The sequence below is a fragment of the Cucumis melo genome, chromosome 1, assembly GCF_025177605.1.
Source record: "Cucumis melo cultivar AY chromosome 1, USDA_Cmelo_AY_1.0, whole genome shotgun sequence".
Classification (NCBI taxonomy): domain Eukaryota; kingdom Viridiplantae; phylum Streptophyta; class Magnoliopsida; order Cucurbitales; family Cucurbitaceae; genus Cucumis; species Cucumis melo.
Window position 1 is genome coordinate 26,908,055 of NC_066857.1, and position 18,724 is coordinate 26,926,778.

The 18,724-nt window shown below is 31.2% G+C and overlaps 1 protein-coding gene across 1 annotated transcript; it reads right to left on the reverse strand.

Moving 5' to 3' along the window:
- Positions 1-14,641: 14,641 nt before the first annotated feature.
- Positions 14,642-16,080, reverse strand: LOC127151376 (UPF0481 protein At3g47200-like). Its single transcript, XM_051090945.1, has one exon. The coding sequence runs from the start codon at positions 15,679-15,681 to the stop codon at positions 14,701-14,703; it is 981 nt and encodes a 326-aa protein (XP_050946902.1). The 5' UTR covers positions 15,682-16,080; the 3' UTR covers positions 14,642-14,700.
- Positions 16,081-18,724: the final 2,644 nt, after the last annotated feature.

Consider the following 18,724-nt stretch of genomic DNA (forward strand, 5'->3'; position numbering starts at 1 on the left):
GACCTTTTCTCTCTCTCCCTACCAAAAAACGGGAAACAATGTAACTCATCTGCAAATCTAAGAGATTGTCGTCAAACCCACTAATCTCACACCGTCGAACAAGCAAACACTGTCTAAGGGACTGCCGTCGAACCCACCAATCTAAGAGACTGCCGTTGAAGAATCTTGGCCGCTCCGATTTCTCTTCTCTCTCGACTACTAGAAAAATAAGTTTTAATGATACTACTAATCAAGGAATTGTGTCGTTGAAAATAAAAAAGATGGGGTGAGGTACAATTGTGTTGTTGAAAATTATTTATTGACACAATTTAATTTTTCTTGACACATTTAAAGCGTCGTTAATTATCAACAAATTTTTTGTATCATTTAAAAAATTTCGACATAAAAAAATCTCAAATTTCAAAATTTGTTAATTCCCTCTCTCACGCAATTAAAATTATATGACAATAGCATATTTTCTCTCAACATTTTCTCTCTCTACCAAAAACGCGAAAGCCTAGGCTGTCTCCACCTATATCATGCATATATTCATTATTTTTATAATTTTACATAGAATTAGAATCTAGACTCTATTACGAACTCAATGCAATGAAAACACCTAAAACAAAGTCCGAACAAACAAAATCGGATAAATTGAAGATCAGAGACCAATTGGGAAATAACAAAAAAGATCTAATACTTCCACGCGCGTAAACACCTCAAGGTCGTGAGTTCGAATCCCAGCCGAGCGTATTCCTTTATGTCCCATTTTCGAAAGACTTCACGTGCACACCTTCTCCACTCTTCAGCCAATCTACGCATGCCACATATCGTCTTCTCCTCACGCGGGCGCCTTTGATGTCCTGTGTTCAAATCTCATAGCCTGCATCATTTTTTCTCACATATTTTCAATGGCAATCTTGTAAATATATAACAACTTTCTAAAAATCCTCTCTTTCTGTCAAATTGAGCGCGTCTGGCCCTGAAGTTATGAGTTCGAAACCCATGAAGCATTTATTTTCATTTCTTTTCTATATATAACTCATTTTTCTGTAAATCTTAATCAAAATTTTCAGTTATGTTTGATCCATTCAAAATCCAACTCCAATTTTCACCCAAATTCTCTTTAAATATCATTTCTTCAGAACTCTCCCATTCATTTTTTCTCTAAAAAATATTCCATCAATCTTTTATTCCAATAGAGGGGTAATCTTCTAAGAGGTAAGAGGATCATGGTTATTCAATTTATTTGAGAGTTTCTTCCATTTTTATTTTAATTTAGCATGTCGATTCTTTAATTTTTGTTAAAAAACGAATTCAATTCCATGTGATCTATATGAAACAATATTTTAATTTCCTCTTGATTGTTTAATTATTATGCAAGATACATTTTGTTTTGAAAATTAAAGTGCAAAATTCAATTGATTATCTTTGTCTACAAGAAATATTTTTTGATCCAATGGAGGGGTAACATTCTAAGAAGTTGTAGATACACCATTTTGTCCTTTATTTATTATTTTATTTTTATTTATTTACTTTATTTTTATTTTATTTTAAAAGTTGGATTTGAATTTGAATTTAACTTTTTTAAAAAAAAAAACAAAAAAAAAAAAAAAGAATTTAAGTCTCTTTCCTATTTTCCCTCAACTCACCGAATTTTCTTTCCCACTCCCACCTTCTCCACTCTCCCCCTATTTTCTCTCAACTAACCCAATTTTCTCTCTCACTTCACCTTCTCCACTATAAAAACAAAATAGGATTTTTTTTTAGGATACCTTTGAAGGGTCAGCCAAGGAAACTATTCTGTCAAAGGTAATTTTTTTTTTTAATTTCCTCTCTTTCCCTTCCTTGAAAAATTATAAGATGTAGTTTTTCAAATTTGTTTTTGTTGTAATTTCGTAAATTAATTTTAAGGTGACTTTAATTTTGTTAGGGTTAGGCCTGTTTAGGCTTAGGCCAATTGGATTTACTGAGCTTTTATTGTTTGCTTTTATTATTAGTTCAAATTTAGGTCAATTGAATTTATTGTTGTTTAGGTCAATTAATTTCAATGCTTTGAATTTGTTAGATTTAGGTCATTTGAGCTTTTAATTTTGTTAGGTTTAGGGCAATTGAATTTATGGTTGCTTCAAATTTAGTAGATTTAGGCCAATTGATTCAAATTTGTTAGATTTAAGCCATTTTATTCTATATTCTTTAAATTTGTTATGTTTAAGCCAATTGATTTAATTTGGCTATTGTTAATTTTTTGGTTTAGTGTTTATTAATTGATTAGACTGGTAAAAGATAATAGTTTCTTACGTTTGATATTTATTATTCCTCAACTTGTATATTATATTAGATATATTATTTTATATTATTTCCAATATATTATTTTATATTATTTCCAATATATTATTTTATATTATTTCCAATATCTTATTTTATATTATTTTCAATATATTATTTTATATTATTTTCAATATATTATTTTATATTATTTCCAATATATTTATTCTCAATCTTTCCAATATAGTATAACCTGTATATTATATTATTTCTCAACTTGTATTATTTGTCAACTATATTGTTTGCTGTATTATTTGTCAAATCATTTGCCAACCTGTATTATTTCCGAACCTATATTTGTCATATTTCACATTGTTTTGCTAATAATATTATTATTTATTATTATTATTTTTATTTTATTATTATTATTATTATTATTATTTATTTTTCAATTTTTATAATTGCAAAATGTATGAAAAATTCATTTGGTTTTTACCATATGGATATAAAAATTTGAGATGGAAAGGAATAATGTTCATTTATTGATTTTATGGTTCTTGGCTTGCAAATAGTATATTACATTTTTCAATTAGTAAAAAAATTTCATTTTTCCTCACTTAGATGACATTTACCAATAGTGATAGACTAAATTTAAAACTATAAGAGGATAAGATACAAAACTAGGACTTCTCAATTTAAGCCATTAAAGATTTGCTTATGTGTTGAATGTCAATGATGATGTTTTCTTGTTTTATGGTTCCTAGGAAAAAACAATGATTATTTAGATCAATATATTGTCTACTCGATTTTTTGGGTTGAATTTGATAGAAGAGGAACTACAAGAGATCTTTGATAGCAACACTTCCCAATCTTCATAGTAAGAAAGTTTTGAAACTTACTTATTTTGCAATTGGATTTTATATATTATTTGGATTTTTGGAATATGTAAAATTTTAAAGTGTTTGTTATTTGTTACATTGTTTGTTATTTTCTCATAACATTGGTTGCAACTTTTGTTCTTGGAATAACTTTGAAAATGATGTTAACTTAATTTATCATGAACTCCGTTAGGAATCAAATAATGAGTTAATATATTGCATATGAAATAATAACTGTATAACTTACGTAGTTTGCTATTCATTATTAGGGCTTCCGAACTTGCAAGAAAGAAAAAACCTCTATGGAGAGTAATAAACATATGGGGGTGGAGATTTAGTAAAAGAAAGAGGTAAGCGTGCTTTATGTTTTGTAACGTAACTTAACTATTTTATTTAGGAATCATGTTAACATGTATTTAAGAATATTGCTTTGACTATCCTGCAGTGGTAGCCATTGAAAATCTATTTTGTGCGATCCGCTTAGACGTATGTTTTAGGAATCATGTTAACACGTACTTAGGAACTTGATACTTTGTTATGTTAACTATTCTGCAGTTATGGTAGTCATTGAAAAGCTATTTTGTTCAATCTGCTTAGACATATGTTATAGGAATCATGTTGTTTTGTATTTATTTTGGAGGAGGGGGGCTAAGGGTAAGTTTAAGCTTAGTTTCAATTTGATGCAAACTAGAACATTGCTTGGACTGTAAAGATTGAATCAAAACTTACATTTGCAACATTTATATACTATGCTTATGCTTATGCTTATGTAATCGATGTTTTTTTTTTAATCTTTTGCATTCCTTATGGGTCTTTTATTAAAAACTTTGGTTGTATGAACTTTGGACGCTTATTTTGAAAAGTTTATTGGTCTGCTTATTAAGAAGGTGATTTTTGTTTGGCATGTACTTAATGTTTATGCTTATGCTTATGCATTTTCCGTAATGAATGTTGGCTAAGGTTCATTTTCTTGAAATTTGCAGGTAGTTGAAGAATTCACGAACCATGCTATCGATCAAGTTCTCATTTATGCGTCAGTTTGATTAGACTAGGTCACACATACATGTAATATTACAGTAAATTTATCTTTTGGATTATTGTAAAATCTTTACCGATAATGTAAGTTATATTTTTTTATTATCAATATAAATATCTTTCCAAACATATGTGGGTAATGCTGAAATTTAGTATTTAATTTTTTTGAAAGAAGAAATATATGATAGAAAAATATGTGTTGCGAAAATGAAGAATAACGACACCAAACATGTGTCACATATAAGCTTTTATTACACAGAAATAGTGTCGTTAAAGCACATTTCTTGACAACAATTTTGTGTAACGAAATATTTACAACGACAATATATTAGTGTCGAGTTATATTGAAAGGTGACACACTTAAGACGTCGTTATAAGAGTATTAATGACAATATATTGGTGTCGAGTGATAGATAACGGTGACACATTTAAATTATCAATGTAATAGTATTAATGATAATATATTTGTGTCGAGTGACAGATTACGGTGACACATTTAAAGTGTCAATATAAGGGTATTAACGGCAATATATTTGTGTCAAGGTATAGATAACGATGACATTTAAAGCGTCAATATAAGATTATTGATGACAATAAATTCGTGTCGAGTAATAGATAACAGTGACACATTTAAAACGTCAATTTAAGAGTATTAATGACAATATATTAGTGTCAAGGTATAGATAACGGTGACACATGATTTGCGTCAATATAAGGGTATTGATGACAACATATTGGTGTCGAGTTATAGATAACGGTGACATATTTATTGCGTCAAGGTAAAGGTATTAATGACACAATTTTGGTGTCATCTAAGCATATTTAATGACACATTTTTCAAAATGCCGTTAAATAGCCTTTCTTGACAGTGGCTTCAATGACGCGAAAATTGTATCGTTGAAAATCTTTATGACGCAAAACTTGCGTCGTTAAAACCCATATTTGTAGTAGTGCGTACTCCATATTGCTTTATTGTTTTATTACTTTTCTATAATATCAAAGGAAGAAATTGAACTTTTGGCTCTCAAGATTGGTAACACTAGTTTATGTCAATTCAGAAAAACTTTAAGCAAAAAAGATCGAGAATAACTTCATGATAGATCCATAATTTCATTAAGATTTTGCTTTTACTTGATTATTTTAATACCATGTTTTCTCAGTAGGTATTTACTTTATTTAACTATACACTTTTGAAAAAAGTGAAACCTTAGCTATAACAAAATTTTGTCTAGAAATAACAACAAGACAGCATATGTCTATGTATATTTACTACTACAAAATCTACTTTACGTGACACTAGATACTTTTACATACTTGACGCTTTTGTTAAAAAAAAACGTTAAGTATCGACAATTTTAAAAGAAAAACGTCAAATATAGTCTCAAAAAAGCGGAGTTTTCACGGAGTTTTTCGGATAATTTTACGTTAACCTTTACTTGACGTTTTTTTCGCGTCAAGTATAAAGGACATTTTACTTGATGTTGTATTCGTGTCAAGTATTGCGAAACTTTACTTGACGCGAAAACAACATCAAGTATAGTTTAAAAAAGACAAAATTTTCACCAAAATTTTCGAATTATTTTTACTTGACGTTTTGTGTCGCGTCAAGTATAGTGGAGATTGTACTTGACGGTTTTTTAGCGTCAAGTATAGTGCAAATTTTACCTGACGTTTATTCCGCGTCAAGTATAGTTGACATTTACTTGATATGGAAATAACGTCTAAGTATAGTTAAAATTTTTATTTGATACTTTGAAATTAATATTTTAAAAATGTCAGATATAAAAATATAAAAATATAAAATATAAAAATATTTTTTATTTCTCTCATTCCATTAAATAAACTTATTAAAATAAATTTATTAAAATAAAGTTACTAAAACAAAGTTATTACAATGTTATTAAAATAAACTTATTAAAACAAACTTATTAAAATAAATTTTCGAAAAGAAACTTATTAAAAATTAATTTAGTAGAATGTATTAAAATAAATTTAGTAAAAAGAAATTTATTAAAATAATTAAATAATTTTATTGAAAAAATTTATTAAAATATTCCCTCCAAAAAACCTTTCATTTTTCCCTTTTCTCTCCCAAAACCCTTCAATTTCTCTATCTCCATCTCTATCTCCATCCTTACCCACGGTGACCCAACCTTTCGCGAGACCCACGCCGACGACCCACGCTGCGAGGACCCACGTTGACACGCCGCGAAGACCCACGTCGACGCAACGACGACCCACGCTGTGACCTGTTCCGCGACCACCCCATGTCGCAACCACCCGATACATATGATAGATACACCTAGATATGATCTTCTTAATTTTGTAAATGGTTAACATAGGAAAATGCCCATAACATTTTTTGTGTAAATGTTTTGTTCATAGCCATTATACTTATAGATGAGGCAATAGATGCAAGGGGATAGACTTTAGTTTTGGTATAAAAGGTAGCTATTATTATTGTTGATTTTGGAATAGGCCACAGATAGGAAATTTTAGTTGGCTATATTTGGATTGGAATTGTGTAATTGTTGATGATATTGGTGAGAAGAATGAAATTATTGTTGGTTTACTTAATTATTTGTCATTTTTTTTGTTGTGTAACTGGTTCTGAAAAGTTTATTTTGTTGATGGATATGTTTTATTGAAACGAATGTACCTAATGCAGGAACCACAAAATGAAAAATTTGTATATTTAATATATATTAATAAACAGTACTATACATAATGTTTAAATATATGTCAAGTATACGATATTCCTTTACATGCAAAAACGTCAAGTATATGTTTACTTGACACGTAAAAGGCGTCAACTATACAACCTTACTTGACACATAAAAGGTGAAGTGTGATGGATTACTTGATGTTAATACAGTGTCAAGTAAACGTATACTTGATGGTTTTTTAGTGTCAAGTACACAGATACTTGACGATTTTTTAGGGTCAAGTAAACGTATACTTGACGGTGTTTTAGTGTCAAGTAAACGTATACTTGACGATGTTTAAGTGTCAAGTATACTTATACTTGACGGTTTTGTAGTGTCTAGTATATGTATACTTGACGATTTTTTAGTGTCAAGTAATCGGACTATACTTGACAGTCGATTACTTGACGCTTTTAAAAACGTCAAGTAAACGTTTAATTGACACTGTATTAATATCAAGTAATCCGATTTTTGTAGTAGTGATTATATGATTTTAGCACGCTCGTTGTTTGTCAAAATAACTTATTTTAGTGATAATTAATGTACACATTCTTTCTTGAACTTACAGATTTGATCCTTATTCTTGTAATTGTTGTAACACGAAGAAAAAAAAAACTCTTTTGTAGTGTTTTAAAGAAAACTATAGCAAATAACACAATTTAGGAAATAAAATAAAAATATAACACAAGGATAAAATATTTGTATAAATAGCGAATGTTGATCAAGAAACTGATAAAAAATTTAAAATGTCGAGTCTGTCATTCGATGGCTATCATTGATAGAAATTATGATTAAAGGCATGAATACAACTAATAGCACATTTCACAAATTGAAAATTATCACCGATAGTATTTATTACCAGTAGCATCTGCCAGTGATAGCAACTTATAGTAGTTGTCAATAATAGCTTCTAATTTGAGAAAATTGGGAAGAAGCATACGTGGTGATGACAAATAGAAAGTTATCACTAATAACAACTATTAATGATAGCAAACGATTGTGTTTATTAATGATAGTAGCTATTAGTGATAGTAGCTATTAGTAATATCAATGATAGTTGTAATCATTGATGATTACTATTAGTGATAAACTTTTAATTTGAGAAATTTTAGAATAATGGTGGTTGCACATGAGTTTTTTTTAGTCTTTTACTAATTTTATCTTTTTGCTATATATTTCTTTATATTTGTTTTATTTAAATATCATTATTGTAAGTGGTCCAAGTTTTAAAGTAATGTTTACATAAAATGGGTAAACCAATCCCTTTAAAAACAAAATTGTAACTAAACTTAATAGCTCTTCCATAGAAACTAAAATAAATCATCTGAGAGTTTTTGTTTTATAAACAAAATGAAGGCAGAGAAAAATGTTACATTTAAATTAAGATAAAATGGAAAAATATTTAGAAAAAGTTTAAAAATATAAAGGTAGTCCATCAACTTTCAAAATTATAAATTTGATACATGCACTTCAATAATGGTTAGAATTCATAAATCTATCTAACATAAAATTTAAATTCATATATAATAAATCGATTAAATTTTCAAAATTAAAATTTTGTCCGAGACTTATTATTATATTTAAGATTAAAATTCATATCTAAGATTTTTTGGTTAATTTTCATAAATATAACAAAATATCAAAATATTTACGATCCGTGTATTTTGGGACCTTCCTATTTATTGGGGCACCACCACTTTAGGACCTTCCTATTTATTTAGAATGAAATCTTGGTTTGTGGGAACCAAAATTGGAAGGAAAATTTTAAGTTTTACAGAGAATAATTTTTTAGAGAATTTGACAGAGTACGCACAAAACTTTTTGAGAAAAACTAAACTCTTCAATCCTACTCCTGCCTCCCACTTCTTGAGGATAAAGAAGAGGGAGTTGAAAGATCTCTAGGTTATGCGGGATAGCAACCCATATTCCCCATTTAATTAATTTAATTTAAAATAAATTAATTAAATTAAAGTTAAAATAATTAATTAATATCAAAATGCCAAAATATTTACACTATGTAAAACAATTCCAAAAACTGAAAAAGCTCACAAGCCCACAATGGAAAATAACAAAATGCCCTGTCAACAACGTATGTAATATATTTGCTACACGATTGTTTATCTTTGACTATTGTTTGGTAGACGATCATTTAGATTTGGATAGCCAAATCTAAACGATTTATTTTTTCAATTTTATTGTTTAGTTTGGTTACACGATAGTTTAGATTTTGGTACCCAAATCTAAACGATTTTTTTTAAAAAAAATTTGGTACATGATTGTTTAGATTTGGCTAAATGAATTTTTTCAAAATTCTTTTGGTACACGATTGTTTAGATTTGTTTATACGATTGTTTGTTTTTTCAATATTTTTTGTACACGGTCTTTTAGATTTGTCTACACAATAATTTATTTTTTTTTTACAAAATCGTTTAAATTTGACTACCCCAATTTAAACGGTTTTTTTCAAGATTCTCTTTAGATTTGACTATTTTTTATACACAATCGTTTAGATTTAAACGACGTAAAAAAGAAGAGAAAAAGAAGAAAGAAAATGGAAAGAAAACGCACAGAAAAAAAAAAGAAGAGAGAAAGACAATAGAAAGAAATCGCAGCGAAAAGGACAAGAAAGACGGAAGGACAAACCTGAAATATTTAAAAAATTGCTAACTTCATGAGCTTTGTTACACGGACCGTAAATATGTTAGTGGTTTGTTATATTTATGAAAATTTCCCTTAATATAATCTAAATTATTTATTAATTAAATCATATTTAATTACTATTTCATTTAAATCATATTTAAATGAAAATTTCTCATATAACCTATAGTTTTAATTTACTTAATTTAATTTAATCAAATTTAATTAAATAAAATTAAACCAAACTTTTTAATTAATTCTCCAATTAATTAATTTCTAAATTAAATATCTTATATTTAATTTAATCCAAATTTGAATCATATTCAAATATAAATTTCTCTCGTAACCTATAGTTTTAATTTGTATCATATACGTATTAAATTTTAACCTATAATTTTAATATAATCTAATTCACATTAAATTAAGGGGTCTTTTTAAAAATATAACAAATTGACAAAATATTTACACTGTATAAAACAATTCTAAAAACGGAAAAAGCCCATAGGCCCAAATGAAAATTTTCAAAAATGCCCCCTCAATAACGCGCGTAATATATTTGGTAACGCGCGTAATATATTTAGTACACGATCGCTTAGATTTGACTATTGTTTGGTACACGATCGTTTAGATTTGTTCGTTCAGAGTTAGATAACCAGATGTAAACGATTTGTTTTTCAATTCTATCGTTTAATTTGGTTACACGATCGTTTAATTAATTGGATTACACGACCGTTTAATTAATTGGGTTACACCACCGTTTAGATTTGATCGTTTAGATTTGGCTACCCCAAATCTAAATGATTTTTTTAAAATTTGGTACACGAACGTCTAGATTTGAGACGATAGAAATAAATCAGATTTGGTTACCCAAATCTAAACGACATAAAAAAAGAGAGAAAAAGAAGAAAGACGATGCATGCAACGAAAAAAAGAAAAAAGATGATAGAAAGAAATCAGATTTAGTTACCCAAATCTAAACAACGTAAAAAAGAAGAGAAAAAGAAGAAAGATGGAAACAAATCGCAGAGAAAAAAAAAAGAAGTGTAAAGGAAGAAAGACGATAAAGGAAGAAAGACGATAAAAAATCGTAGGGAAAAGAAGAAAGATAGAAGGGCAAACCTGGAATATTTAAAAAATGGCTAACTTTATGGCCTTTGTTACACGAGCGTAAATATTTTAGTAGTTTGTTATATTTAAGAAATTTTCTCTTAAATTAATATTTGAACTCATTCAAATATTTTATTCTCTCATAAATTAACTTTGAATCATATCCAAAATTAAATTTACATAATAAAGTATAATTATATAATATAAACTTTATATTATAATGTATCGCCATTTCAAATTACAACCAATAGACCAGAAGCTAGGATAATATGAGATTAATTGACTATATATATTCATTAACCACATTAATTAATATTCGTTAACTGTGTGTTTCCACCAAAGACTCATAGTTGAACTCTTCTCACTATAGATATATTTATGTGTCCATAGATATAGACCAATAACAACAAGTTAGTCTTTCACAAGTGTTTGTAACACCAACTGGAGTCAAATTACTGTTTTAACTCTAGGTTACTTCTAGTCATTAAATACCAATGCTTCTCTAAAGAACAACTTGTTTATGGTCCAATCACTAAACAGAAACTCCTCTCGTACCATAAAGAGGGTAGGGTCCTTTGTTCGAGTCTCGAAGATACGATTTAAGAGAACATCCATCTCTTACTCTAAAGTCAGGAATGGGTGAATTCCATCTTGTGTGATTATGTTTCCAACTCTTCACCGATCTTGTCTCCAAAATGATAAGCATATTCAGTCCACAATCTAAACACTCTCACCCATACAAATCAAAGGACAATCCCTCGCGAACAGGAGTTCATAATACACTTAGGATTAAGACTAAGTTACCTAGGTTATCCTAATGAAATAGAAACCTAACTAGCTAATGGAGTTACATCTAGTGATTACTATTTCGTGGTCTGATCTTATGCAAATTCATTGCATAGGATACCCTCACTCGTATGTCACCTACACGAACACGTTGGATCATTACCTTTGTATCAAATACAAAGTGAGCCATTTCCAGAGTGTTATCAGGATATGGTACCCAACCTTATCCCTATTCTATAGACTTTAATTAAGTGGTATCTTGAACATTGACCCTTGTATGTCTAGAAGAAGAAGATCTTTTCTTTTCTTTTAATTATCCTCTTGAGTCTTCCATCTCCTTTTTCTTCTCAATAGGCCATATTTAAATCCCTGTTGTTGTCAGGAGAATAGTCACTTTTGATTGGAGTTTCCAATACTACTGTGTTGGTAAGATCAATTTCCTCTGCATAATCAAAACTAAAATTATCTTCATTAAGAGTATTGGGTCCGAAGTGAGGAATATTGCCTAGATCCACTGTTAGTTGCAATCCATTTTCTTAAGCCATTTGTTACTATCATGATTTCCAATAATTGGATATTTAAACCAGAATTTGTTTTTCTTTCCACACGATACTACTTAGCTGGAGCCTTTTTTCTAGTGGGCCTCTCCCCATTGACTTTTTGCTTTTTGTCTAGAGTATTTTTGTTGTGGGACTGCATTGTAGAGGCATTGTAGAGATTATAGTATGTCGTTTTGTTCCTTAGAGATTGGAAAGAAACTTTTCTTTTTGAATTTCCCTTAATAAATGAACTATCCCTGTAATTGGATTTGTTCATTAATTCATACCCTTTGTCTAACGACTTATCATTGTGTTGCTTTGGATATTGTTCCCATTTTTCATTTGAAGATTTACTTCATTGAATGCCCTAGATATAGACTTATCTTCCTTGCAGAGAGTGTGGATTTGTTTTCATTAGTGACAATGCTAAACTCTAATGCTAGTGTCACGTCATCATGCATGCCTTTTCTTTTGTCAAAATGTAAGTTTTTCAGTTGAATGTCTGCATTACCATTGAAAATGAACTGTTATAATAATAGATTGTATTCATCAAAGTTGGCTGCGACTTGTCTTTTGAAAGTGCCATGAACTTGAACATTCCTTTTTGATAACTATTTTCCTTCTGAATGAGCAACAATTTGGATTGAAAACTTGTTTCCTTCTTCATCTGTTAACCCAATGAATGCTGGCAAAATTAAAAGTCAAATATAACTACTTCGGTTTTTTGCCAGCATTCATTGAAGTTGATTTAATGATAGGTAAAATAATTCTTGAAGAACGAAGTTGATTCTCAAACATAGTTAAGTCGTGGATTTTAATAGACCACAAAGGAGTATGTCATTCATCCACTCGTCCTCATTTAACCCCCGATACCTCTTATGAAAAATTACAGAGTTTAGTTCATGAACTCTAATAATTTTCTATCCTTATAATCATTTAATTCATTTGATATTGTAATGACATGTTTTAATCGAAAATGTAAAAGTGCCCTTAAGGTAAGCAAATGGGTCAAATTGGGTCAATTTCTTTAAAAATGACCCTATCCCATTTGGGGTCGATTGTATACGGACAAGACCCTGACCCAACCTAACTCAATTAGAATTGAGTTGGATGGAGTAAAACTCAACTTTTGTGGTATATAATATTAAAGAGTTAAAAAACTTTGAATAAAGACATCAACTCAAAGTCTCCCTAAAGAGGAAGAAGTTTGACTTGTTTAAAATGGTAAACTACTACTACTACTACAGCTTCTTCTTCTTCTTCTTCACGCTAAACTTCTTATTGCTACTTTTTCTTTCTTTATATTGAGAATAGAGAGAGAAAGAGAGGTGGGCGTGAGGGAAAAAAGAAGGAAACATAGAGGGATGCGTGAGAGAGAGGGGTTCGATGCGAGAGAAATAGAGATGTGTGTGAGAGAGAGAGAAAAAGAGATAGTGATGTCTATGCATTAGATGCTAAGGAATTTAAGGCTTAAACAAAATGGAAAATCCTAAATTCGGATTGATTTGTTTCGGATAAACTGAGATTGAATCTCGACAAATATTAATTAGGTGCACGATAAATCTCAAATATTATAAAATCCAGTTTTCTTGCATGGGGTTACGAAAGGGGTTGAAAAGAAGAAAGAAAGGATCAAACAAATGTTCCTTTGAGTTTCCTAGTATGTCATTAGTCAACCATTGATCAATACAAAGGATATCTTAAGTGGTTAGACTGAGCCTACTCCAAGTGATTTTAGATTGTATTGATTGATCTCAATATTACAAGTTATAACACAAAAGTCAAAGAATGAGAAAATGAAAAACAAATAAACTAATAAGAAGAGGACTGGAAAGAAAAACATAATAAGAAGTAATGGATAAAAATTAGAGTATACTTAAGAGAATAAAACATCATAACACAAAAGAAGAAGAGGGAACGTACCTAAAGGGGGAGGCTTTTCAACTAACCCAAGTGTTTTTTAATGCTTAGCAAAACCCCTCCATGCACACATATAAATAGTGCATGGAAAAAAAAAACTTTGAATATTTGTTTTCTTGTTCACTTTAACAAAACCCTCTGCCACACTTAAGAATGATTCTTTGGAAAAAGAAAAAAAAAAAAAAAGAACGTTTTTCCTAAGCAAAATAAATCAAACCTTCAACCAGGTATGAGACTCACATTGTCTTTATCTACTAACTAATGTCCAATTTGCAAAACATTATATTTCGAGTTTCTTGTTTTTGAAATTTTGTATCTGGTTGCATTCAATTTCTACGAGTTAGAACTCGAATTCTAAAAACAAAACATGGATTTCTAGAAACAAACATTAATAAAAAGTAGATAACACTATATAGAAATTTACGAGTGAAAGTAATATTTACAAGTTTAATTTGTAAAAATTATAAACAAATTAAAATGATTATTGATTATACTTGGAAATAAAATATTCTTTTTTATCACATCTCTCCTCTCTAGACTCTTTACATATCTTCTTAAATAAAGATTCTAATTTGGCATTTCCACGCCTTAATTAATTTTGTTCCTTAGGATTTTCTTTTATAAAAAAGTTGTCTTTGTCCCTAAAGAAGTATATGTTAGTTCTGCACTATTGTAGTATATTGTGAACAAAGGAAATGTGTTTATGTTGCTTTACATTAAAACGTTCAATACATTAATGAGTAAATGCTTCTATAATAATACATTAGTAGGTACTTTGCCTACACATTATATTTTTATTTTTATTTTCATTTTCATTTTATTTTTACATCTAAATTACATTATATATTAATGCAAAATAGATGGAGCAGAGAATAGGGTTTGAAGTAAAGTAAGGAGAAGCAAGACCGTAGCTGCAACAAAGGAGATGGAAGCCCATGGAGTGTTGAAATAGTCACGTCTTAGTGGAGCCATAGATCGATGCCACCATTTGTTGCAATATTCATTTAAATCTTTGCTCATATTAGAGTAGTAATATTTAGGTGAAAAGGTTGGGGCATTCAGACGTAGATTATTAATTAATTCAGAAATTTGTTCATCATTGCCACCAATTTCGTTGGTTATGATTTTCTTCTTTACAAGTATACTCACGTCTTTCTCTGTGTTAATCAAGTCGTCTAACAATGCAAGATAATAAAATATGAACTTCTGATCACTCCCGCCATGAAGAATCTCAGACACGATCAAATTTCGAATTTGTATTTCGAAGTTGATATGAATGTTGAAAGGTGGAATTTTCAAAAGCCCATTTTTAAAGCTGAAATCCATCAAACTGTTGGTTTCATCTGCTCTTTGTAGCTTAACACCAGCCTCACAAAGCTCGGTTATAGTTGGTATATTAATATATTTATTTCTTTTTGTCTTCTTATAATTCTTGTACTCTTCTGTATCAGGCGAGGAGGGGATGTAGTAAAATCTTAATAAATCCACCAAGTGTCTTACCTTATGTGTATTGTCTACCTCACTACAATGAAGATGATATCGTCCCGTTGTCGCTATAAACAAGTGTGCCATCGAAGCCATAAAGTTCATAGATGGTGGAGGTTCATTTTGTCGAAATAATTTTTGGCGAACGAAGAAAGGAAGTTGATTCTCGAACATAGTTGAGTCGCTTTTTAAATCGTACAATAGACCGCAAAGGAGTGTGTCATCCATCCAATCATCCTCATTTTGACCCCAATACCTCTTACGACAGATTGTTGAGTTCATGAACTCCAATACGAAACAACCATCTAAGAGCATCATTTTCACAAACTCTTCACTATTCATGTCAAAATGGGATTTGCATAGCAATTACGAGCTTTTTCCTCCCATCTTCCAGCAATATCCGTGGCCTCAGCAACTGTCGAGATAGGTATCTTTTGAGAGCATAAACCTTATACTGTTCCGCAGCTTTGTATTGTTGTAGGCCATGGTGAAAAGGGCCAATTTAAATGAGTTTAGATGTATAGGCAACGTCATTCATCTTGCGGTGTAATTTCGGAACTTGATACATGAAACATTCTGGACTGATAGGAGGTAGTTGCTTGAACATTTTTTCTATATATTGATATTACAACATCGTCATCATTACAAACAAACTGTTTAGGAGTGTGGTTGACGACAAGTGTTAGAGAGAGAAGATGAATAGGGAGACAGATGACTGGATGTGCAATAGTGGTCGATGGGAAGCTAGAGCGGTGCAGCAACCCTCGTTGGTTTTTACAGGGAAAAAACATACTCCAGTCGGTGGCGTTGGTTGGTGAAAGAATGAGAGATATGTGGGGTGGGGGTGAGGAGAAAAGGATTTAGGCAGGCCTATTTTAGATAATATTTCTTCTCTATTTTTTCTATTCACTATAATGACCAAAGGTCCATTTATATATACTTAGAACCCCTGAAATTTGGGATGAAAAGAATAAAATAAATAAAATAAAATATTTCTTCACACAATAAATGCCAAGAGACATGTGACACTCTGTTACTGGAGAATAGAAAACAGATTTGTAACCACGGTTATTTCTTATTACAGTGCTAAATTTCTTCTTTTTACTGTCTTCTCTAACATCCCCTCAAACGAGAGGGTAGATTAATGACCCCGAGTTTGGTTCGTAGATGTTGAAATTGAGAGTCTGTTAGAGACTTGGTTAAACAATCTGCAAGTTGATCAACTGAAGGCACATAACGAACTTCCAAAGCACCCTTAAGAACTTGATCTCGAACAAAGTGAACATCGATTTCAATATTCTTCGTGCGAGCATGAAATACATGATTCATTGCTAAGCCTCCAGCACTGATGTTGTCGCACCAAATAACCGGTTTGCGAGATGGACAGCTAGTCAATTCCAAAAGTAGTTGCTTCAACCAAATAACTTCAGATCAAGGGCAAGGGCCCGATATTTAGATTCCGTGCTTGATCGAGCGACGACAGTTTGTTTCTTAGATGACCAAGACACTAGGTTGTTACCAATGAATACACAATAGGCTGCAATTGACTTACGGTCATCAATGTTCGATGCCCAGTCAACATCGAAGTATGCAGAAATGACCAGATCATCACCTTGTTGAAACATCAAACCAAAGGATTTTGTACCACTTAGATAGCTGAGAACACGTTTAACGGCTTGCCAGTGAAGATTCGTAGGCTTTTGAAGAAACTGACTTAATTGATTAACAATATAGGCAATGTCCGGTCTCGTGTTCGTAAGGTTTTGTAAGGCTCCAATAGTGCTGCGATAAACAAAAGGGTCTTCAAGTGGAGTACCACCAAAAGCCGATAGATTTTTTCCAACAACACTTGGAGATGGGGTTGGCTTTAAATCACTGAGCTGAAGTTTATGAAGAAGGTCACTGATATACTTCTCTTGGTTGAGAATAAAACCAGATTCAAGATAGTTTACTTGAAAGCCCAGGAAATAAGTCAACCGTCCCAGATCTTTTAGAGCAAATTGTTTATCCAATGACTTAATTAAAGTGCTAATCAACACAGAGTCATTACCAGTCACTATAATATCATCCACGTACACCAACAACAGAACAACAGAATTATTTCTTCGAAATATGAACAAAGAGGAATCTGACCGAGAGTTTATGAAGCCCCACTTTAAAAGTTCTTTAGACAAGGTAGCATTCCATGTGCAGGGGGCTTGTTTCAACCCATATATTGCTTTGTTTAACTTACATACGTAATTTGGATAAGAGGGATGGACATACCCAGGAGGTTGCGTCATATAAACATTTTCCTCAAGGTGGCCATTTAAAAAGGCATTGTTAAAATCAAGTTGTCTAAGCGGCCATCCATTTGGAACAGCAATACTAAGAACAACTCGAATGGTGGAAGCTTTAATAACAGGGCTGAACGTCTCAAAGAAATCCACACCGGGGTGTTGATGAAACCCTTTGGCGACCATTCTGGCTTTGTATCTCAGGATTGAACCATCGGTATGACGCTTAAGTCGAAATACCCATTTACTCCCAACTACATTTTGAGAGGGAGATGGTGGTACCAAGCTCCATGTATTTGCTTTGAGTAAAGCACTATATTCTTCATCCATAGCCTTTTTCCACTGAGGAGTTGCCAAGGCGTCTTTGACCCGTGCGGGTTCGGTCATGCTCCAATCCGTTTGAAGAGATGATGTCCAGATTTTGGGTTTAAAAATGCCATCTTTAGCTCATGTAACCATTGGATGGGTGGAAAAATTTTGGTTTTGAGAATTTTCAGCATCAGGAGAAACATTGGGAGTATGAAGGGAGGACGAGGAAGGGAGGACGAGGAAGGGAAGCTTCGATGGAAGTGGACTGGTATATAGAAACGAATGAAGAAGACTGATCGAGTGAGGTAGATTGAGGCGGTGAAATTGTGTGTAGGTTATTGTCGGTAGGTGGGACTGGGTTTTGAGGGATAGAATTAGTGGAATTGGATAAGGTGGGAGTGGGTTGTAATGGGTCAAGAGATGGGCTTGGATAACATTGGGGTTGGTGAGGAGAGAAAATCCATTGATTATGGGAAGGGATGGACAGAAAAGGAGATGACATGGGTTGGATATTTGTGGGCTGGGTCAATTCAGTCATGGGAAATAATTTGGAAAATGGAAATTCGCTTTCGTTAAATCTCATATGTCTTGAGACAAAAATTCTGCCCGTTTTTTGACAAGCACTCACCCTTTTATGAACTGGGCTTGGGCCAAGAAATACACATTTCTCAGAATGTTGCTCAAATTTGTTTGATTGATATGGCCTAAGGCATGAAAAACATGCACAACCGAACACCTTCAATTCAGAAAAATTTAGTTTACGAGCAAATAATATTTCAATGGGAGACATACCTTGTAAA

What these genes read in the sequence shown, in the direction of transcription:
- LOC127151376 (XM_051090945.1), bottom strand. Translation starts at nt 15,681, where the DNA reads ATGAATAGTGAAGAGTTTGTGAAAATGATGCTCTTAGATGGTTGTTTC.